The following is a 23439-nucleotide window of genomic DNA, read 5'->3' as shown; positions in this document are numbered from 1 at the left end:
AAGCGCATTATCTATGGAAAATTCAATGTCGTCCAAGAAGCATAGACACAGGCATGGACACGGAGACATGACACCACATGGAATTGACGATATTGCACTACAAGAATTCACACATTTGCCGACCACTTTTGCCGACCAAAAAAATTTTGGTCGCAAAAAAATGACATTTAGCGACCAAATATTAATTAGTCGCGAATGATCATTATTTTTGGCGACCAAATATTATTGGTCGTAGAAGGTTATATTTTGGCGACAAAAAAATGAGTTGGTCGCAGAAAGTGGTATATTTTTGCCGACCAACTACAAATTTGGTCGCGGAAGGTCACATATGTTTTGGCGACAAAAAATTTGGTCGCGAAAAACTTATTTTCCGCAACCAAAAAAAATTAGTCGCCAAATTAATACTTTTAGCGACTAATATTTTAGTCGCCGTTGATTAAAATTTAGCGACTAAAAAAATTTGTCGGCGAAAGAACCTGTTTTTGCGACTAATTTGATCTTTTGGTCGCCAAAAGTTTGGGGGCAAATTTGAAACGTGGGGCGGGAATTGAATTTCAGAAAAAAAAAATTTAAGCCCTGATCTTCTTCGTCTTTATCTAAAAAAAAAGCCCTAATCTGTGTCTCTTTATGTTGGCCCGCCCCTCCCTCTTTCTGTGTTCTCTCTCTCAATCGGTGCCCACTCTCTCTAGCTCACCGAAGTCCCTCACCACCATTGCTCACGTCGGTCGCACGTCGCCACCGCTACAAATCGCCATCGCCAATAATTTTCTACTTCACACTGTTGATGCATCAATCGAACCCAGATTGGGGTAATTTGGTTTAATATGGTGATATGTAATAAGTTTCTCCTAATATTGGATCTCTAGTAATCAATTTCCTTTGTTGAGAAAGAACCCAGATTGGATGTCTCTCTCTCTTTCCTTTCTCTTCATCGGCATCAATTTTCTTCCTATGAACGAAGATCAATCTAAAACGACGACATCGATCGCCTCCTTCTTGTCCATTCCGATCTCTACTCTCTCTGTCACTAGGTAACTAATTCGCACTTCTAGAGAGAAATGAGATAGCAATTTCATATTTGATCGAACAATGGTTTGAAGAAAATTGATTCACCGAACTGCATTATTCTCTCTCTCCTTCAATTTTGTCACAAACTGCATATATATATATATATATATATATCTGCTACGTGATCAGAAGGAAGACTACAGATGATTAATCTGCATATGTATTAATCTGATAGATTTTACGTGATCAGAAGGAAATTGTTTTCACCGAGTTCGACGTCTTTTTCGTGATACAGATGATCAATTGCTTCTCTTTCAACCTCTTGGCCTCTAACCTAGGTAATAAATTCCCACCTGAACAATTTGATCTCTTGTTCTTGAATTTCACAACGATTTCAATTCGTTTAGGGCTTCACATGTTTATTAAATCCATATTAGTGTTGTTGGAGATATGGGTTTTATTAGATTCGTATCAATTTTGATTGGATTCGATGCTAAATTGAGGTTTGATTGAGTTGTCAAGCTATTACAATTCAAGTATTAATGCACCAAACCAATTGATGGTTTGAAAACACCTATATGGTTCCTGGAATTGTATAATGCATACATACTAATGAAATTTTTGTAAGAAGTTTATGCATTGGTTCTAGATGTGTTGAAAGGGTACAGTATAATGGTTCATGATTACGAATGGGTGTGACTCTTTTTTATTTTATTTCAATATCTGCATACCATTTGGAGTGGTTAATTATCTGCAGATGTACTGCCTGTCTGCCTAAAGTACTGAATTTTTATTCTTATGTGTATTGTAGGGGCTTTTTGGTAGATAAAAAGAGGGGGTTTAATTGTTAGGGGCTATGTTAATATATTTAAAGCTCTTCTATGCAATGTGACTCATCACGTGCACCTGCACCTGCTGATTGATTGATTGTATTGGATCTTCACAAATTGAACACCTGACAACTTGATTTAATATTATACCAGTAAAAGAGAATGAGAGGAAATACTCAAAAGCAATCGGACCATTGGTATCTTGTGCGACTCAAGTTGTTAGTAAAAATATTGCTATCAGCCAGTCTCTTGGAGCACTTATGTTGCAATACTTGCTTACATATGTTGAGGATGAAAAAGAATAACACTAAATAGTATAACAATACAGCAATGGTCATTCCATGCCCATGGGTCATTCTTAACTTCAGCATAGGGCAGGGCTTGCAGGCTTAAACTTCTTAGATAGGGTTTCCCGAATAAAGACTACAAACAGATTGTTTGGATGTTCTAGAATTGAGATGAAGGCTTTATAATTTTGAATAATATATATTTAGGAATATGCGTGACAGTTAACAAACAATCTTTGGTTCTTTTAAACTTTTGGGGAAATGTATGGAGTGGGTTTTTGGCTGTTGGACCAGGTGTGCTATAAAGGTATGCTTGTTTTTCATAGTGAATAATTGAAACTGAAAATAAGTCTAAGGTTCAATTTGTGTAATGGTTTAGGATGTCAGAAACAAATTGGCAATGGTAAAGAAACTTCAGGTTTTATTAAGAGAATGGCATGGAAGGCATATGTTTGGAATCGCTTACCACATTCCAGGTCTTCATTGGAGTTTTAATTTGTTAGTTGATCAAATTTACAGTGGTATTGGTAAAACATGTCAGGTGGTGTTAAAGGGAAGTAGTCTAGCATGCGTTGTAGAGGACCGTTAAAAGTTCATGTGCTTCCTTGGCATGAGGCATGAGGCGTGGTCTCTAAGGGACCTTATGTCTAGGTGGCAAGCTCTGAATAATTTTAGGAGACTCTTAGGAACCCATGAATCACTACAAGAAAAGTAAGATTTAACGGCGTTGATTTGACGGCGTTTTAAAAAGCGCCTCTATTTCTAATATTTTATGGCGTTTTCTTAAACGTCGCATTCTTATTGACCAATACAGCACCGTTTTAACTTCCGAAAACGCCTTCAAATGTTTTTCTCTTTTTTCTTTTTTTTTAATGTAAATTTAAATAGCCTATTCTCTCTCTCTCTCTCTCTCTCTTTCTCTCTTTCGCTCTCACTGTACCCTTGATTTCACTCTCTCTTGCTTCACCCCCTTTCGTTTCTCTCGATTCAAACCCCTTCATTTATTAATCGATTAATCTGCAACCCTTCTCTTCAAGTATTCGATTCACCCCTTCGTTTATTCGATCACATTAGCACTGTTTCAATATCAAGGAACTTATCATTGTTACTTCTTGGAATTATTGTTAGATGAATTTGATTCTTGGTGGTGGTGGTGGTGGTGGTTGAATTATTGAAACTTTCTAATATGCTATTACTGTTCTGTTCACCATTGCATTTGGCTTTTGGAAATCAGCTCATTGAAAGAAAATCAGGGAGGTAAACTATTTGTCGTAGCATTTGAGTTCACTGTTGGATGCATTGTCTAATCTGATGACTTACAGGTTGACCGATCCACAGCTGGAATTGTGACACCAACAAATAACTAATACTACGATAAATATTAGTTTGGAAATATGTAAAACTTAATTGTTGCTATTTTAATTCAGTAGATTGTGAGTTGATGGAATTTCTAGGTTGATTATTGATCTTTGAGCTAGTAATTCCAACTGCTAGAGGACCAGGGAATTTAATGGGATAACTAATTTGCGATATGGTTAAGTATTTAAAATGATTGAAGATAACAGTATTACTAACCTCGATTGGTTAAAAATGTTTTAGCATATAGTATTACTAACCTCTACACCAAGGTCACATAGACCAACTACAGTCATTGCCGTGATATTACACAAGGTTCTGAATGAGGTAATCTCTAAACATCTAATCACATTTTAGCTAGCATCTAATGTTCTTTGCGTCTTTGTATGAAAAAAAGAAAAAGAAAGTGAAGTATAGGTTCCTTGTTTGTGGAACTGTCGTTGATTGTTTGTGGAACTGTCGTTGATTGTGGAATTGTCGTTGATTGTTTGTGGAACTGTCGTTGAATGCATTGGTTATTATTGATATTGGAAATTTCCTAGGTCCTTATGCAACACTCATCTGGTAGTGATTGACTGAATGAAACGTACATCGATTACATTTTTTTCCCCCTTCTTTTTTGCCCATAGTGGTCCTCATTTTGATTGGGTGTGAAACATTTAATTGAATGTGAATATTGGTGGTTGCTTGTGTTAATTAGTTATGCTCTTATAGTGAAGTCAAAATGTAAAATAAACCCTTAGAGCATCTATGTATAATCATTCTAGTATTTGGAAGGAGAGGCATAATTTATATTTTCATTGTTCAGAAATCTGAATTTGGGTTTAAAGATCTGCGAAAAGTATTGGGGCTGAATGTGCTGGTTTGTTTCCCTTTGAAAAAATGTTCTTATAAACAATAATTTATTTGTATTTCTTTAAAAGTTTATTCAATCTCTTTTTTTCTGTTTTATAAGTTAGACTTGGTCTAGCTTAATTGTGGTCGTTTTCCCTTTCCATTTCAGTAAATGTGTATGTTCCCAAAGATAGAGTCACCAATCTTCATCAAGGATATGGCTTTGTGGAATTCCGAAGCGAGGACGATGCGGATTATGTAAGCTATGCTTCATTGCTCGTCTCATTGGTTATGCTTTTTGTACTTTCTTTAATGTTCATCAGTTTTGCTCTTTGTATTTATTTTACTGTTCTCTTGAGTTTTGTTTTCCCGACTTGCTGGTGGCTGTATGATTAGTTCTTTTTTTTAATTTTATTTATCTATTATTTTTTAAATCCACAATGCAGGCAATAAAAGTTCTGAATATGATTAAACTTTACGGGAAGCCAATAAGAGTGAATAAAGTGTGAATGTTTATCCTTGTCATGCATCATTTTCTGTTTCTTTATGCTTATGCTTAGGATATTGCCACCGGAGCCATCATTAATGATTTCATGGTTTGACTTCCAGAGCCTTTGTTTGAATTAGATTTAAAATCTGATCAATAGTTTTATCTTGTTGTTTTTGGGTTCCAGGCGTCTCAAGATAAAAAGAGCTTGGATGTTGGAGCTAACCTTTTGTGGGAAACCTTGATCCTGTAAGAAATTTGATGCACTCAAATGTATTTTCATGCCTTGTAAACTTCTATATGCCTATGACACAGTTTTTCAATTTCAAACCTGGCTCTGATTTTCTTTGCAGGATGTGGATGAGAAACTTTTCTATGATACTTTCACTGCATTTGGAGTCATTGTTACAAATCCCAAGGTCAAACTTCTTTTCTCTTGCTCCCGTATAGTTGTGTTGTTTGTTTCTTATTGATTTGTGTCTCCCTTTTCTGTTGTTTACCATAGTAGATTTTATGCTTCTTGAGGATTGGCTTGATGTTGATTCAAGGTCTAATAGTAGTGCGCCAAATGACAAAGAGGAAAGTGGTTTTATTTATTTGAACCATTATACTGAAATTCATTTATCTTTGCTTGTGACATTACACATTGGCTTCTTCCTGTTGGTATAAATTATTAACTTTAAACTTATTCTATTTCCTACTTTGAGCATTCTACTTTGCTCTTCTTGGTTGCTTGCATTCTCTACCAGGAACCGGACAAACCTATTATGATTTCCTTGAGATTCACTTGAGGAAACCCCTGCTTAATATCTACCTGCGTGGTTAGGCTCAAGGGATTCCCCTTTTTCCCATGAAGCATCAGTGTGTTTTAAGTGCATAGTCGATAGAGCTTTGTATTCCTTAATACTCAAATGGCATATCAAATGCTTAATGATATAAACAATATCAATTTTGTAACACAAGCATTGTTAGAAGATAAAAACTGGCAGCAGCTTCCTCTTTAACTTTCCCTTTTTCAGAAGGTTAAATGACATGAATCACCTAATTGACAGTCGTGTATAGGAATATGAATGGTTCCAAGGTCTCTGAAAATTGGCTACTCTAATTAACAGTCTTGTATAGGAACCAATGGTAGTTTGCCTCCATAGATCTCTGGGAGTTGGCTCTCATCAATGTCAGCAAGCAGAGTTGATTTCAGCTTTTTATCCTCCACAAAAACTATCTGCACAGATGTGTTTAAACATTAGTAACACAATCAACCAGTGATAAAAATACAGTCAATAACTTTCAAGTGTTCTAGCTCTCTCCTACTTCATTTATTTCATGCAAAAGATTTTCATTCATTGTTATTTTTTTTTAATATTTAATTATCATATATTTTTCTGCTTTGATTTAAATGACCAGAGAAAAAGTTAGCTCATGGTCTTTATATAAAACATGCCTAATTCATATTGCTCCAACTTTAATCATGCCAAACACAAATGCAATGCACGACTCTATTTCTATTTTTATTTCTATTCAAAAAGGACAAGGACACGAGAATTAAGTGGTAGAGACCATTATCCCAGCCCAAATTCAAGTTGATATTTGATAAGAATGTATATTACAAACAAGTCATGCAAGGATTTTTTTTTATATTTAAAGATACCTTCTTTTTTGTTTTCTTGTCGATAAATGGATAGACAGCCTTCCATGCCGTCATAAATACATATGGCACATGGACTACAAATAACTTGCCTAGCCTCTCTGGGTAACAATCCTGTCATTGAAACAATCAAATTAGAACTTACAAGCTTTTCTAAGTTTCTAGAGCAACTCTATATTTATACTGCCATTGTGGCATCCCTTCCCACTACTTGGATGTTGGATTCAATATGCACATCTCAAAGAAAATTTTCATCAAATAAGAGTGAGTTTGTGCAGTCAACTAAAGGCTGGGGTGTTTCTGAGTCTTCACTTGACTGAGGTTCTAAGTGAATACATTAATTTCACATATTCGCTTATGAAATACAATGCGGTGAGAACTTAAACCTGTAAGATTGATAGAGATGCCAGGTATCCTCGAACGTCGCTGTTAGTGTATCCCCATCCCTTAAAGTCTCCAATACAAACGAATTTTTCCTGTCCGCTTGGCATTCTAAAAGATCAAGGTGATATCAAGATCGATCAATTACCAACATAAATGTCCCCAATATAAGAAAAAAATGAACTTATCCTTAGTATGTTACACGGAAAATGATGAGTAACCTATTTTTGCTTGCAATAAAAGAAAACAAATTTTCAAAATGGTTGTAGTAAATCACTCTACCATCTAGTGTAGAGGAGAAGAAGAGCCATCTTCTCTAGTCAACTACTCAAATAGTTGGGGCGAATTAGGGAAAATGGCCTTCATTTCTGATTTGAATTGCAATTTGTTTCAAGAACAAATCCTCATTCATCTTATTGTTATGCATCAATTAAATCCCTTATCCACAACTCAAGTGCAATGATATGCCCTTCACTTAACAAGTTGATGCCCTCCTTTTTGAATATTCATTATCCCTAGAGAGAAATGAGCCTCAGGAATCAAATTTACTATGACCAACCAAGAAGGGCTGACCTGATACTCATTATCCCTACCAAGAAGGGCTGAGCCTCAGGAATATTCATTATCCCTACTTTGAGCAACCAAGAAGGGCTGACCTGATACACTATGACCAGTAGTTTGTTTGTCATATGAAAGGTGGAAGTCGAAAAATTGTCAACACTTGGAATTTTAGCAATGCTACTCAGTCTAAGTTGGTTCAAGTTACATCGTAATTGAATTTAATTTTTCGAAGTTAGTATTCATCTTGCTAACCTACAGCAGAGCATAGAAGAAGCTTATAAAATTAAAAGCTATGGCTATGTGCTTAGAGAATCAGCTTAGGTCTTTTATGGCCTGTATGCATATAACTATTGAACCATCACCGCTCTAGCAGAATTTTTTATATTAGTATATAAAATAATTCTGTGCTGAGAAGATTGTATTATCATTCCTGAATATTTCGAATTTTAGATAACAATCTTAGTGGCTGCTGAAGAACTACATGAGCTGGCCACTATCAATGGCTGTGGAGACTTGAAGGAAGCCTTGCAAAAGCTACCTTCTTTCCCTTCAAGAAGAACACTAGTAAGAATAAAAATAATCCCTGACTAAAAACCTCTGGATTATGTTTCTTCCATGTCTAGCAAGGAATTGGTATTGTTTTCATGAAACTTTAATGGCCCTGTTTCATTTACTAATCACCATTTTTTTTAGTTAACCATCCAACAGACATTTAACTAATAATCTTTAAAGTATCTTTCTCACAAATCATTAATTTTTATATCTTTAATAAAAGCAGGTTGGTTCCTAAAAAAATCATTAATTACACGAAGCCATGAACATATTGAATTGTAACTATTAGTATGTTGATTGTTTCATCAGGTTTTGTTTTGTTTTATTTTTTTTTTCCTATTGTCGTTATTACACCAGTAATAAATTGTTGGGATCTTGCAGTGTTCACGCTTACATTGTCTTCGAAATAGAGCAAGCTGCCCAGGCTTCTTTGGCCCATAATATGGCTGCGGTATGTTGCTCTTTTGACAGTTAATCAACATGATTCTGGGTACAATTGGATATTTTGCTAGGAGAATGTTTTAGCTGCATTTGTAATGGGTTTGTTGATCTAGGTTGGAGGAAATCACATCCGTGTTGACAGGGCATGCCCACCTCGCAAGAAACTAAAGGGAGACAATGCTCCACTCTATGATAACAAGAGGATGGTTTTTGTGGGTAATCTCCCATTTGATGTGAATGTGAATTGCTCTTCTTTTTCTTCTTATTCTCTCTCTCTCGCTCTGGGTATTTTGCAGAATGCAGGCTGCCTATTTGCTTCTCATGTTGCAAAATGACACGTCTCTTCCGTATAAGTGCAAAATGACGGTATTTACTGCTGCAAAATTTGAAATTTTCAGAAAAATAATTTAAGGGCAAATAACTCATCATTTTTTTTTTATCACTTTATTTAATTGCTTGGTTTTGCATTTATATATAGGATAAATCAGCAGATGTTCGTAAAGCAACTGAAGTATGCATTGGTGAAATTTTCAGAGTTTGTGGTCTTGATGCAGTATGTAGACAAAAATTTTTGGTGCCTCCTTTGGTTTTTGTCAAAAATCTAGCAGAACTCCTGAGTTTATTGTCTTGTTACATGACTAGGTGACCAAGAATTTGAAAGATATTCAAGGACCTACCTTAGCTATTGTTCTTGAACGACTGAAGCACTCTGGGGCTTTTCAAGGTATGTTGTAGTGAAGTTTGTTGAGGTTTTATTATCTTTGTTTGGTAGTGCTGTTTCATAGTGACATAATTTTTCTTTGTTCCAAGAAACATTTGAAGTGGCTAAAACAATATCGATGGGGCCATCATTGAAAAGTGGATCAAAAGTTCACGAACCAGACGAGCACCCTCCCCAACATATTTCTTAACAAGTTCACGAAGCTAAATTGTACTAGACTACTTGGCAGTATGAGCATTTTTTAGAGGATTAAATATTTTTGGATGGATGTGTATGGATAACAAATATTAGTAGTTTTATTTGTTGATAGCTACGCATGGATAACAAATAGTTATGTTTCAAATTGTTATGCTAGATGGATGTGACTTGTGAATGAAAACTTAGAATAGTTGTATTGTGTCAAATGTTAATGAATTATGTATTGTGTCGAATGTTAATGATTCAGTTAACTTGAATGATGCTTTAAAATTATAGGTTTGTTATGGATTGAATGAACTATTAGGAATTACAGGTGTATTGTTTTCCTGCTTTGGCGACCAATTTATTAGTCGCGGCATCCAAAATAAATTTTTTTCGCAAAAAATGATAATTGCCGACCAAGAGTTTTGGTCGCAAAAAATACATCTATTGCCGACCAAAACAGCTATTGGTCGTGGAAACTCACTTTTGCCAACCAAAAGTTTTGGTCGCGAAAAGTAACAAATGGCGACCAAATTTTTTGGTCGCGAAATGTGATAATTGGCGACCAAACTTTTTGGTCGCGGAATGTGACAATTGGCGACTAAGAAATTTGGTCGGAAAAATATCACTTTTCGCGACCAAAGGGTTTTAGCGACAAAATAAATTAGTCGCGGTAATTAAATATTTAGCGACCAAAAATTTAGTCGGCAAATCCAACTTTTGCCGACCAACGAAAATTTTGGTCGCGAATTACTTTTGCCGACCCTCAATTGGCGACCAAAATAGCGACCAAAAATTTTGGTCGCGGATAACTTTTGCCGACCAAAAATAGACTTTTAGCGACCAATTTTTTTGTTGCTAAAAGTGTTAATTCTTGTAGTGTCGTAGTCAATATTGTACTCTAGAATTGACAATACTATAGTCATTTACAGTTAATATTGAACAGGAACATCTCCCCTTGACATTACGTTGAAGTTGTGAAAAACTAAAAGCTGTTGCCATAGGTTCTCTGCTTGAACTCTTTAAATTCTCATCCATTAGTAATCTGTTTAATGATTCTTGTATACAAATTTATTGTCATCAATATAATGTTAGAGTTGATGTGCAAAAGTATGAAAAACTTAGATTAGGGTTAAAGAGAAAGAGAGAGAATAATAAGAAGCAGCAACTTTGTTATTCAACATCTATTTTTAGGACTGAAGCATTAGAAATATTGTTAGAATATAGGATGTTCGAATATAGAAATATTTCCTATTTCGTATCTTTATGCCTTAGAATGCTCCTGTAATTATGCCAATGAGTTAATATAAAAGAAGGTGAGATATCACTCATACCTCTAACTCTTCTCTTCTCTAAATTTATATCAGAGCCACAATAAGAAGAACCCTTAGTTGCACGAAGCGGGAGCGGGGGCGGGGAAGCGTGAGCTGATAGAAGTTTCTTAGGTTGGGAGCGCTTCGGGGAGCAGTAATATATATATATATATATATATATTTTAATACACATTAGAAGTTTTTTTATAAATATTTTTTATAATACACATTAATTATTTTATTTATTTATTATATTTTTTTAAATAATATGTTATTGTTAATTTATTTTTTTATTTTTAATTGATATATATATTATAAATAAAAAAAATATAACAAATAAGGAATAATAAAATATGTTAAAATAAATAATAAAAAATTGGGTGATTTATTTTATAAATTTTATTAGATTTTTTTTTATATATGATTTAATTAGATTTATTATATAGCAAATTATATTATTTATTATATTCATTAAATGTTAAAAACGGGAGGGGACACAGATCGACGAGAGAGAGAGAGAGAGAGAGAGAGAGAGAGAGAAGAAGAAGAAGAAGAAGAAGAAGAAGAAGAAGAAGAAGACGAAGACGACGACAACGAAGAAGAAGAAGAAGAAGACGATGACGATGAGATGCTGAAGAAGAGAAGACAGAGAGACAGAAGAGGAGATCGAGAGAGATGAAGAAAGAGAGTGAAGAGGAGATCGTGACCAGATCAAAGGCAATGTAACAGAGATCGAAGGCTATGTAACAGATCGAAGACGTGTCCGAGAAACCCATGCCCTAAACCAGCGAATCCATGAAACAGATTGACGGCGAGACCAGGTTTCTCTCTCTCTCTCTCCTTTACGATCCCATCGTTGACTGAATCGCGTTTCTCTCTCCATAGAAATGCGATTCTTACACGTTTTTTTTTTAGGAAACGCGGAATCGCGATTCTTACTAGGAATTGCCACCTGGTTGCACGATTCCTGCAACTAAGGAAGAACCTACCACATTGCTTCTACCGAAGGCCATCTATACCCAAACCCTAGCCTGCGCAGGTCATTCATCACCTTGTCTGAATTCGTCGCACCCCACCTAGCGTAGCCGCAGGTCAAGCGACTCTCCTATGGTAGTCGCAGCCTCTGTCGATAGCCGTAGCCTGCTCTTCTAGGCCTGTCGGTAGCACCTGGTTGGTCGCCTAGTGCTGGTTGATCGATTAGTGCTCTCGTGGCCCTATGGTTGGTCTTTGTCTTCTTTCTTTCGTCTCTCTTTATTCTTTAATTGTCTCTTGTCTCCGTTTTCTTCAAACAGACCCCCCCCAAAAAAAAATGCAGTGAAAAAAAAAATTATGATTTTCTAGTTACTATTGTGCTTGTTCCTTTACCATCTTCCGAGTTTGTGATTGGTCTTGAGTTTTGAGGGTTGCTTAGTAAAACATTCATGACCGATTTCACTAGTGAGTCAATAACTTCTCAGCCACTTAAGAGCGAGAGTTCCGTTATACCTTCTACTATGACTAATAATCCCAACCCTGGCTTTAAAATCACCACTTCTCCATTCAATGGTCAGAACTATCTAGTGTGGCCTCAAAATCTGACTATTTTCTTGAAGAGCAGAGGGAAGATAGGGTATATTGATGGCAAGATACAGGCACCCACCACTATGGACCCGAGTTATGATCAGTGGGAGATCACTAACTCCCTCATTATGGGTTGGTTGGTTGGTACATTCTATGGTCCCGAAGATCGGAGAGCGCTATCTCTCTATGGACACTGCCCAGTATATTTGGGAGGCCGTGGCTACCACTTACTTCCCGAAGGGGAACTTCTCCCCAAGCGTTTGAGTTTTGTCGCTCCATTGAAAGGTCTGTACAAGATGAGATAACTATCCTTCAATATTTTACCTTCCTTAACAATGGGTGGAAGTGACTTGATCACCTTCAAGATTACAAACTGTCTGTCCCATTGATTCTGTTGGTTATCGGAAGTTTGTGGCACAAGAGCGGGTCTTTAAGTTCTTGGAAGGTCTCAATGTGGAGTATGATCTGGTTCGGAGCAGAGTCCTTGGCATGGATGTGCTTCCTTCTTTTCAAAAAGCCTTTGCGTTTGTGCAAAATGAGGAGAGTCACCGTTCTGTTATGCTTCCGACTACCTCTTCTAACCGATCTACCCTAATTTCTGCACCCTCTAGAGATGGGGATCGTGGTTCCCGTCCTCCTTCTGAGAAGGATATACTTTTTTGTGACTACTGCCGTTGCCCTCGCCACACCCATGAGACTTGTTGGAAGTTGCATGGGCCACCATCTGGGGGTCATGGAGATCATTCTGGTTCTCGTAGGGGTCACCCCGGTCAGTCTAGAGGCCGAAGGCCCAATGCTCGAGCCCATCATTCTGATACAATTGAGCCACAGTTCCCAGTTCCGAATGGTTCTTCTGCTAATATCTCTGGTTTTTCTACTTCTAAGTTGGAGGTTGCTCTTCGCCACATGCTAGATCGTCGGGCATCTAGTTCTTCGTCAAGTAACTTTGCCAATTCAGGTAATTTAGCATTTTCTTCAAGTGCTTTCCTATCTCATCAAACATTGCCTTGGATTATCGATTCTGGTGCTTCAAACCATATGTCTGGGTCTTCTGATTTGTTCTCAGCATATATCCCTTCTTCAGGCCAGGATAAAGTTCGCATTGCTGATGGTACCATTTCTTCTGTGTCTGGGAAAGGTTTAATTCATGCCATTGCTTTCCTTTCTTTGTCTTCTGTACTACATGTTTCCAATTTTAGTGTTAATCTTTTATCTTTGAGTCGTATTACTTGCGACTTAAATTGCAGTGTGACCTTTTTTCCTGATCATTGCCTGTTTCAAGACCTTATCACGAGGAAGATGATTGGCAGTGGTAGACACAAGAATGGTCTCTATATCCTGGATCAAGTAGACAAGCAGGCTCATTCCTCCATTTAGTTACCTTCTACCAAGGAAGACTTATAGCCGTGGCACCGTCGTCTTAGGCATCCATCTTTTTTGTTACTTAAGCATTTTTTTCCTTCAATTTTTTTGAAACATCATGTTTCTGAGTTTCATTGTGAGTCGTGTCAACTTGGTAAGCAACACAGAGCTTCTTTTGCTCCGTCTATTAATAAAAGTCTAGTTCCTTTTTCATTGATTCATTCTGATGTATGGGGTCCCTCTCGTTTTGTATCTTTAAAGGGTCAACGATGGTGTGTCACATTTATTGATGATTATTTTAGGACCACTTGGGTATATCTTATGAAGGACAAATGCGAAGTTTTTTCTGTGTTTCAAAATTTTCATAAAATGATTTGTATTCAGTTTGGGGCCGTTGTAAAAATTTTGCATTCTGATAAGGGGGGAATACATTGACTCTGGCCTTGCTAGTTATTTTTCCACTTATAGTATTATTCACCAAACTTCTTATACCAATACTCCCAAGGTTTTAAAAAGTAGCCGCAACCGTTACGTAACGGTTGTGGTGGTTACCGCCACCCGTTACGGCCGCTTTTACAGTGTGATTGAGATTCATAGGCGTGTCAGCCATAGCGGTCGTAACGGTGCCGTAACAGTTGTACTAGCCTATTATGCATCGTTACGTAACGGTTCCGAACTCTTCTTTCGAAAAAAAACACAAAAAAAAGCTGAAAATGGGGGAAGAGAGATAGAGAGAGAAGAGGGAAGATGGAGAGGAAAGATGGAGGAGCAAAAGATAGAAAGAGAGAAAAGAGGGAAGATGAAAAACATGTTATTGATTTGTTAAAGCTGTAAGACCTATGTTATTCTATTTAACTGCTATCACTCAACCATTTTGTTTGTGTGTGTCTATCTATATATTGTTTGAAAATAATAATAATAATAAGTGTGGTCATTATCTATTTGGCTTAATTAAAATATGTATATATGTATATATATTTAGGCTCTTATTTATTTTCTTACTTTTGTCATTATTTATTTTATATATAATAGTTAGTGATTGATTTTTTTGTATAATATAAAGTCATTAATTATTAAAAGAAAATGTAAAAAACTCAGTTTATAGTGATTTAAAAATATGAAATATATTAGATCATACTTAAAAGTTTATAAAAATTGATCAATATTTATTTTAAAACACAATAAATATGATCATGGAAAAAAAATATGTGTATCGGTAAGTTTTTTTAAATTGTGCGAAAAATAAAAAAAAATGTCATGACCCAAACCCGCCCCTATGGGTTTAGCACCGTAACCGGCCAGTAATCTGAGATTACCGAAGGCCTGCTTAATAGTAATACAGTAATACAGAGTACATGGGCATGGCGGAAGCCAAAACAGTAAGTAAACAGTGCCCAATGAGCTGTGACAATCTGTATGCAAAAAGACTTTTCATACATATATACAATCAGTGCAAAACAGTTTGTACAACATTTATAATCATCCAGGTCAGGGACTTAATCCCGATTAAGACAGTACACTTTTATCAGTCTATACAACATTACAAAAACAGATACAGAGACAGACGAGAGAAATTAAGACACCCCGAAGCCATAGCTTGGCAGGCTCGGAACCTCACAGTGAGGCACACAGGTTGGCTTGACAAAACTGGAGTTTACCCCGACGCTTCTAGCAACGGTCCGGTGCCTTTACACCTACATATATATATGAGCAGTGAGCTAAACCCCAGTGAATAACATAATGCGTAAAGAGGTTAAGAATAAATGTCCTTTTAGTATTGAAAACAGTCAATTGATTCAGTATATCAGTCATTCAGTCATAACAGTCATATGTGGTACATCCATTAGCATAGCAGTACAGTAAACAGTAGGTCTTAAAAGACCGAACAGTCAATAATGGCCATCATATCAGTAAACAGTAGTGGTTCCAACATGGGAACCGACAGAGATCTCTGTAACAGTAGCAGCAATAGTAACAGTAGTTACTGTGGATGCCACAGTACAGTTCAGAATAGAGGACATACATTCATTCAGTTAACAATATCAATTCAGAAATAGTATAGTTTAACCATTTAGAAGATATTCATATTTGAACATATCTTTACACAGTTGTTACTCACAGAGTTCTGGGCTACAGTTAAGTTAGAGCGTGTCCTCGAATTCCAACCCTACACAGTTTACAGGATGAACACACACTAAGTTCACATTCGGGAAGCAAAGGCGTAGTCCCTACTTAGACTCGGTGTGGTTCTACATCTATATCCTCATTAAGATGCTTTAAACTAGGCCTAAGAATGCCTAGGATGAAATGAGGATGCAAAGATGCACTTTAAAAGCATTTTCAGAATTTTCAGAAAACAGGGGTCCCACTCGAGCGTCGATTACTCCACTCGAGCGGACATGCAGACAAAGGTTTTTGCTTGAGCTCAGACTTACCCGCTCGAGCGTACTGTAAAACAGTTAAAAGTGCTGGATAGGTGAAATTCACGCTCGATTGGGCGTTCGACACCCGCTCGAGCGTAAGACACAAGGTCCCGCTCGAGCATAAATTACCCCGCTCGAGCGGACATCAAAATAGTACAAAGTACTGGGAGCACGAATTTCACGCTCGAGCGCCAGTCACCCCGCTCGAGCGTGAGTTCAAAATCTGGAATTCTCAGATTTGAACCTCAAGCTCAAAATCAAGTTTTAGAACATGAATTTTGATCCTCTTGGGCTAATTTGCTGGAAAACATTTGTAAACTCATAGAACAACATGTTTCAAAGCTCAATTGTAAAAATCAAAGCCCAAAGGTAGTTCAAATAAATCCAATTTCAAACCAAAGCTCAAGAACATAACTCAAACATGTCATGCATGAGTTTAAACCAATTCAAAGCTTCAATTACGTGCTCAAATGAGTCAATTCCTTCAAAACCAAGATGAGTTCATGGTCCAATGCAAAAATATAAACATGCATGTACCAAATTCCATGTATTTAACCTCAAAATGCTAGAATATAAGCATGCATGCATGGAATGAACTTCAATTCAACAATTTAAAGTTAATTCATGTCCTTAATCTCTAAACTTCCATAAACCATGCAACATATGACTTGATTACATGAAAAAGAAGGTACAATCTCTACCTTAAGTCTTGAATCAAAGGCAAAGAGGCTCAATTATGCAATCTCTCTTCACTTCCTTCAAATCTCCAAACTAAAATTGATGAATTCAAGTTGAAAACACTCTTTCCTCTCACTCTCTCACTCTAGTCGGCTATGCTCTCAAAATGGCTGAGAAAGAGTTGTGTAATGCAAGACTAAGTCTTAGACAAAGTTTGGTGTAGTGACCCACTCAAATGGCAAAGTTGTAATTAAAGACAATATATGTAATTTATCAATATTGATCCAATTTAATCATACCAAATCAGTTTTCAAATAAACACCATAAAATCACATAAATTCTAATGATCAGAAAACATCAATCGATTCCGGATTCGGCCGTCGATAAGGCCTTCAATTCGCAATTTAAACATAAAACATGGACAGATAATTTAACAGTCAAACAGATAGAAATGCATTTAAACTAGTACATTCAATCAGTCAGTTCAGTATTTCAGTCAATTCAATTACTTATCACAATCAGTCTCAGTTTAGCAGTAATCAGTGGTGAGGGTTATTACAAAAAGTCACTGTTCTGATTACCGCAACCATTATACTACGTCCTTTACACCTCGCAATCGCAACTGTGCCACCGCCACCGCCACCGTTACGGCGATCGCAACTGCTTTTCAGAACCTTGAATACCCCTCAACAAAATTGTGTTGCCGAGCGTAAAAACCGCCATCTTCTTGATATTGCGTGTTGTCTAACCTTTGAATGCGTGTTTCTCGCTCCTACTGGGTGAAAGCTGTTCTTACGGCAGCCTACCTCATCAATCGTCTACCTACCCAAGTTCTTCACGAATACACTCCTCTTCAGGTTTTGTTAGGGTCCCCATCTTCTAGTTTCTCCCTTGCTCCCAAAACCTTTGGATGCGTGTGCATTGTTTATAACCATTCTCCTACTCGTGGTAAGTTGGATCTTCGGTCTCTTCGCTGTGCCTTCCTCGGTTACTCTGCCACCCAAAAGGGCTACAAGTGTTACCATCCCTCATCTCGGAAATGGTTTGTCTTTCTTTGAGTCTCAGTTCTACTTCCCGTCCTCCCTGGTGCCCCAGTCATTCCTTTAGGAGGAGCCTTGGTGTGAAGCGATTCTTGTATCCATGATTGAGCAGGATGTTCAGGGTGACTTAGCTATTGAGCCTGTTAAGTCGAAATCTGAAACAATAGTAAAAGATGGCAAAGTTTATGTCGGGGACCAAACCAAACCAAACCAAGCCTTAAGTCCCATCAAATGGAGTCGGCTACATGAATCTTTCTTCTCCACGCGGCCCTAGTCAAATTAAGTAGATCCATATCTCTATTTACAACGTTAGCCAACATTAATCTAGGCCTACCCCGTCCCCTAACACTCCCCTCTACCGTTACAACATCGCATTTCTCCACTACTGTCTCTGTTGGTCTCTGTTGAATATGATCAAACCATCTCAATCGATTCTCTCTCAACTTATCTTCTATCGGTGCTACTCCTACCCATTCCCGAATACACTCATTCCTAATTCTGTCTTGTCTAGTCTTGCCACACATCCACCTTAGCATCCTCATCTTAGCTACACTCATCTTATCTACATGTTGTTTCTTGGTTGCCCAACACTCCGTCCCATACAACATTGCTGGTATAATAGCCATTCTATAGAACTTACTTTTTAGTCTAGTGGGTATTCGTTTATCGCAAAATACCCCATACGCACTTTTCCACTTACACCATCTCACCTTAATCCTATGGGCCACATCCGCATCAATCTCCCCCGCTGTTATGATAATCGACCCTAAATAACAAAAATGTTCACTCTTAGGCAATTCTTGGTTCTTAATCTCTACTTTCATTGTTACTGTTACTAAATTTACACTCCATGTACTCTGTCTTATTTTTGCTTATCCGAAAACCTTTAGATTTATGAACTTTCTCCAAATCTCCAACTTTGTATTAACTCCTTCTCTAGTCTCATCCATTAACATGATATCGTCTGCAAAAAGCATACACCATAGCACGTCATCCTGAATATTTCTCGTCAACTCATCCATAACTAAAACAAAAAGATAAGGGCTTAAGGTAGATCCTTGGTGTAACCCAACAGTGATAGGAAATTCATTTGTCTCTCCAGCATGCAATCCAATAGTGGTCACCACCCCTTCATACATGTCCCTTATCACATCAATGTAACCTTTTGTCACCCTTTTCTTCTCTAACACCCACCATATTATATCTCGGGGCACTCTATCATATACTTTCTCAAGGTTGATAAACACCATATGAATGTCTATTTTCTTTTCTCTATACTTTTCTATTATTCTCCTCAAAAGATAAATCGCTTCCATTGTTGACCTGCAGGGCATAAACCCAAATTGATTCTCTGACCTCTGTTATATCTCGCAATTGGCGTTCCATCACCCTCTCCCACACTTTCATTATATGGCACATTAGCTTGATTCCTTTATAGTTGTTATAATTCTGGACATTTCTTTTATTCTTATATATTGGCACTGAAATACTCTTTTTCCACTCATCTAGCATGTTCCTAGTCAACAAAATTTTGCTAAACAGCCTAGTCAACCAAGTAATCCCCTTTTTACCCAAGCACTTCCAAGCTTGAATAGGAATATCATCGGGTCCTAAAGCCTTATTGGATTTCATCTTCTTAAGTGCAATCTCCACTTCAAAGTTCCTAATTTTGCGATAAAACCTATAGTCTTGGTTTATCGTATTACTAGCCATTTCTTCCCCTATTGCCGTACCTCCATGTTTCTCATTTAATAGTTTCTCAAAATAGTTCTTCCATCTTTCTTTAATCTCTTCATCATTCACCAATACTTTAGAATCCTCACTCTTGGTGCACTTAACTTGATTAAAATCTCTTATTTTTCTCTCTCGTATCTTAGCAAGTTTGTATACCCTCTTCTCACCTTTACTATCTAGTCTAGTGTATAGGTCATCATAAGCTTTCAACTTAACCTCTCTTACTACTTTTTTGACCTCCTTATTAGCCAATCTATAGCTCTTAAGGTTTTCCTCAGTTCTATCATTCTGCCACTTTTTAAAGTACTCTTTCTTTGCCTTAACTACCGCTTGAACCTTTTCTCTCCTCCACCAAGTTTCCCTAGCACTAGGTCCCGTCCCTTTCGACTCTCCAAGCACTTCCCTTGAGATTTTTCTCATACAATTGGCCATCGAGTTCCACATAGTGTTAGCATCATTTTCTAAGTCCCAAGTACCTTCCTTATTCATTCTATTCTTAAAAATTTCTAATTTATCCCCTTTTAGGTCCCATCTTCTCGTCCTACGACGCCCACTATCCTTCCTACCTTGGTATTTCCCTCTAAAACATAAATCTAGTACCAAAATCCTATGTTGAGAGGCCAGGCTCTCTCTAGGAATCACCTTACAATCATTGCATTTTAGGCGGTCCACTTTTCTCACTAAGAAGTAATTTATTTGGCTCTTAACTGACCCACTCTTAAAAGTTATCAAAAGCTTCTCCCTCTTCTTATACATAGTATTAGCCACCACCAAGTCAGAAGCCAATGCAAAATCTAAGATACTCTCTCCAACCTCATTTCTATCACCAAAATCGTATCCACCATGCACCCTTTCATAGCCTAGTTTATCTATGCCTACATGGCCATTAAAATCTCCACCTATAACCAAGTTCTCTCCTAGGGGCATCTCCTGTAAGATTTCATCCATTTGCTCCCAAAAATTCCTTTTAATCTGATCATCTGATCCTACTTGAGGGGCGTATGCACTAATAATGTTCATTATATTCCCTCCAATAACTAGTTTAACTAACATAATCCTATCTCCTTTCCTAATGGCCGCCACTGCATTCTCCACCAGACTCTTGGCAATTATGATTCCTGCCACATTCTTGCTTCTATCCTTACTACTATAATACAGTTTAAAACCGGTATCCTCAATTTCCCTAGCTTTCTCACCCATCCACTTAGTTTCTTGTACGCAAACTATACTAACTCTCCACTACTATCTTCTCCTTCTGATAAGTGTCCAGAATCCTTTTCTGCTGAGGAAACTCCAGGTAACTCTATTCTTTCTGATCTAGATGTTCCCATTGCTAATAGGAAGGGGGTTAGGTCATGTACTCAACATCCTATTTCTCATTTTGTCTCCTATACTAATCTGTCTTCTTCCTATAAAGCTTTCTTGTCTAAAGTTTCTTCTGTGAGTCTTTCTTCTAATTTTCAGGATGCTCTTTCTACTCCTGAGTGGAAGCATGCCATGATAGAGAAAATGAGAGCTCTTGCAAAAAATGGCACTTGGGAATTGGCTATGTTACCTAAGGGCAAAAGACCTATTGGATGTAAGTGGGTATACACTGTAAAGCACAAAGTTGATGGTTCAATTGAACGTTACAAGGCAAGATTGGTGGCCAATGGCTTTACTCAGACTTATGAAGTAGACTACCAGAAGACTTTTGCACTTGTTGCTAAGATGAACTCAGTCAAAGTCCTGCTCTCCCTTGCCTCCAATCTCGACTGGCCTCTCCATCAATTTGATGTGAAGAATGCTTTCCTCCATGGTGATTTGGAAGAAGAAGTATACATGGACATTCCCCCAGGCTTTGAGGATGTTAAAACCACAGGAAAAGTGTGTCGACTACGTAAGTCGCTTTATGGCCTTAAACAGTCTCCTAGGGCTTAGTTTGAGAGATTTACTCAGGCCATGCTGCGATATGGTTTCAAATAGAGTCAAGCTGACCATACTTTGTTTGTGAAACACTCCTCCCATGGTAAGACGACGACTTTTATTGTCTATGTCGATGATATTGTACTCATAAGAGATGTTGTTAAGGAGGTTCCTAGGTTAAAGGAATATTTGGCCAATGAGTTTGAAATCCAAGACTTAGGCAGCTTGAAGTACTTTCTAGGTATTGAGGTTGCTCGGTCCACATATGGCATATTCATATGTCAGAGGAAGTATGTGCTTGATTTGCTAAGAGAAACTGGAATGCTTGGTAGTAAAACTTGTGATACACCACTAGAGCCCGGGCCGAAGCTTAGTGAGGGTCAAGGAGGCAAGCTTGTAGACAAGGGGAGGTACTAGAGGCTAGTGGGTAAGCTTATTTACTTATCTCATTCGTGTCCTGACATGGCTATTGTCGTGAGTATGGTTAGTTAATTTATGTATGCTTTACGTGCCAATCACTTAGAGGCAGTTATGTGGATTTTGCGGTACTTGAAGTCTTTTCCAGGAAAAGGTCTCTATTTCTCCAAACATGGTCATCTGAGTGTAGAGGCATATACAGATGCTGATTGGGCTGGCTCAGTCACTGATAAACGGTCAACCTCTGGCTATTGTACTTTTGTTGGAGGAAATCTAGTCACTTGGAGAAGCAAGAAACAGAATGTAGTTGCGCGATCCAGTGCAGAGGCTGAATTCAGAGCTATGGCTCAGGGTGTGTGTGAGCTCTTATGGATTCGATTATTTTTGAGGGATTTACGGATTCATCAGACAGATTCAATGAGGCTATATTGTGACAACAAGGTAACTATCAATATAGCTCACAATCCAGTTCAGCATGACAAGACCAAGCATGTGGAGATTGATAGGCATTTTATCAAGGAAAAGCTCACCAGTGGCACTATATGTACTCCCTTTGTGAGGTCTGGGGACCAACTGGTTGATGTTCTCAACAAAGGCTTAGGGAATAAATCATTTTGTGACATTCTCAACAAGCTGGGCATGAGATATCTTCGTCCCTCATGCCCAGCTTGAGGGGGAGTGTTAGAATATAGAATGTTAGAATATAGAAATATTTCATATTTCGTATTTGTATGCCTTAGAATGCTCCTATAATTATGCCAATGAGTTAATATAAAGGGTGAGATGTCACTCATACCTCTAACTCTTCTCTTCTCTAAATTTACAATTTACAAATATTTATATGAGATACAATCCAGCCATATGACCACAATACCCATACTCAACATAAACACACACATTCTAACACTCCCCCTCATGCTGGAGCATAAAGATCAAACATGCCCAGCTTGGCAGAGAGACACTGAAATGAAGAACGAGCAAGGGGCTTGGTGAGTATATCACCCAATTGATCATCGCAGCTTACGCAACAAAAAATCCCGAATAAAATAACAATCAACCTCAATATGTTTCGTACGCTTATGAAACACGGGATTATTAGTAATGAAAATAGCGGCTTGGTTATCACAGTACATGCTCATAGGAGTAGGAATACGAATACAAAAATCCTGCAAAAGTGAATAAACCTATAACACCTCGGAGGTAGTATGAGCCATGGCACGATACTCGGCCTCAACGCTTAAACAAGCAACAACTGGTTGTTTCTTGCTATGCCAAGTAATAAGATTACCCCCAACAAAAGTGCAATATCCAGATGTAGAACGATGGTCATTCCGACTAGTGGCCTAATCAGCATCACTAAAGCCAGTGACAGACAAGGAAGGAGAAGGATGATAAAGTAAACTGCGACCCGAAGTACATTTGAGATACTGCAAGATACGACACATAACATCAAAATAGGCTTGACAAAGAGCATGCATAAATTGACTAACAACACTCACAACATAAGTAATATTTGGACAAGTGACAGTAAGATAAATCAATTTCCTAACTAAACGACGATACTGACCAATATCAAGAAACAACTCGTTGGTCTCACCATCAAGTTTAATCGAGGAGTCCATAGGAGTATCACTAGAATGAGTGCCAAGGAGACCAATCTCAGAAAGGAGATCAAGAACATACTTGTGTTGAGAAAGAACTAAACCCTGAGAGGAGCAAGCAGT

General features: G+C 37.5%; 3 protein-coding genes, 1 long non-coding RNA gene and 1 pseudogene across 9 annotated transcripts in view; 3 read left to right on the top strand and 2 right to left on the bottom strand.

The window, feature by feature from the left end:
* Positions 1-23439, bottom strand: part of LOC145789451 (uncharacterized) — a 207988-nt gene that overhangs the window by 95948 nt on the left and 88601 nt on the right. The window lies entirely within an intron of this gene.
* Positions 1-23439, top strand: part of LOC114315824 (phytyl ester synthase 2, chloroplastic-like) — a 58827-nt pseudogene that overhangs the window by 5675 nt on the left and 29713 nt on the right. The window lies entirely within an intron of this gene.
* LOC114315861 (uncharacterized) lies at positions 617-8065 on the top strand. The gene is made up of 7 exons (XM_082902637.1): positions 617-1031; positions 1244-1346; positions 4485-4573; positions 4762-4818; positions 4990-5051; positions 5156-5221; positions 7840-8065. Exons 2-7 carry the CDS (start codon positions 1304-1306, stop codon positions 7841-7843), a joined length of 321 nt encoding a protein of 106 aa, XP_082758763.1. The 5' UTR covers positions 617-1031; positions 1244-1303; the 3' UTR covers positions 7844-8065.
* Positions 5720-7265, bottom strand: LOC145788766 (uncharacterized). Its single transcript, XM_082902631.1, has 3 exons — positions 6834-7265; positions 6451-6561; positions 5720-6024 (listed from the first exon to the last, which is right to left on the bottom strand). Exons 1-3 carry the CDS (start codon positions 6936-6938, stop codon positions 5908-5910), a joined length of 333 nt encoding a protein of 110 aa, XP_082758757.1. The 5' UTR covers positions 6939-7265; the 3' UTR covers positions 5720-5907.
* Positions 8238-9540, top strand: LOC145806231 (protein MOR1-like). 5 transcript variants are annotated; one of them, XM_082902610.1, is made up of 6 exons: positions 8241-8392; positions 8496-8594; positions 8679-8748; positions 8861-8935; positions 9025-9106; positions 9193-9396. In XM_082902610.1, exons 2-6 carry the CDS (start codon positions 8560-8562, stop codon positions 9291-9293), a joined length of 363 nt encoding a protein of 120 aa, XP_082758736.1. In that variant the 5' UTR covers positions 8241-8392; positions 8496-8559; the 3' UTR covers positions 9294-9396. The 5 variants fall into 5 exon arrangements, with proteins under 5 accessions (XP_082758734.1, XP_082758748.1, XP_082758736.1 ...); XM_082902615.1 differs by having other exon boundaries at positions 8242-8392; positions 8496-8598; XM_082902608.1 differs by lacking the exon at positions 8679-8748 and having other exon boundaries at positions 8238-8392; positions 8496-8621; positions 9205-9540.

Source organism: Camellia sinensis, chromosome 1 (assembly GCF_055761805.1).
Source record: "Camellia sinensis isolate YWXY chromosome 1, ASM5576180v1, whole genome shotgun sequence".
Taxonomy (NCBI): domain Eukaryota; kingdom Viridiplantae; phylum Streptophyta; class Magnoliopsida; order Ericales; family Theaceae; genus Camellia; species Camellia sinensis.
The sequence above is the reverse complement of the archived record's forward strand: the minus strand, read 5'-3'. Positions and strand labels throughout refer to the sequence as shown.

Bases quoted from the DNA above. Each gene is read 5' to 3' on its own strand.
- LOC114315861 (XM_082902637.1), top strand. From the start codon at position 1,304: ATGATCAATTGCTTCTCTTTCAACCTCTTGGCCTCTAACCTAG. The intron at 1,347-4,484 runs GTAATAAATTCC...TTTCCATTTCAG, and splicing joins CCTCTTGGCCTCTAACCTAG to TAAATGTGTATGTTCCCAAA. The intron at 4,574-4,761 runs GTAAGCTATGCT...TCCACAATGCAG, and splicing joins GCGAGGACGATGCGGATTAT to GCAATAAAAGTTCTGAATAT.
- LOC145788766 (XM_082902631.1), bottom strand. From the start codon at position 6,938: ATGCCAAGCGGACAGGAAAAATTCGTTTGTATTGGAGACTTTAAGGGA. The intron at 6,562-6,833 runs GTTTAAGTTCTC...TTTCAATGACAG, and splicing joins CATCTCTATCAATCTTACAG to GATTGTTACCCAGAGAGGCT. The intron at 6,025-6,450 runs GTATCTTTAAAT...ACATCTGTGCAG, and splicing joins ACAAGAAAACAAAAAAGAAG to ATAGTTTTTGTGGAGGATAA.
- LOC145806231 (XM_082902604.1), top strand. The intron at 8,622-8,860 runs GTGAATTGCTCT...ATTTATATATAG, and splicing joins ATCTCCCATTTGATGTGAAT to GATAAATCAGCAGATGTTCG. The intron at 9,107-9,192 runs GTATGTTGTAGT...CTTTGTTCCAAG, and splicing joins GCACTCTGGGGCTTTTCAAG to AAACATTTGAAGTGGCTAAA.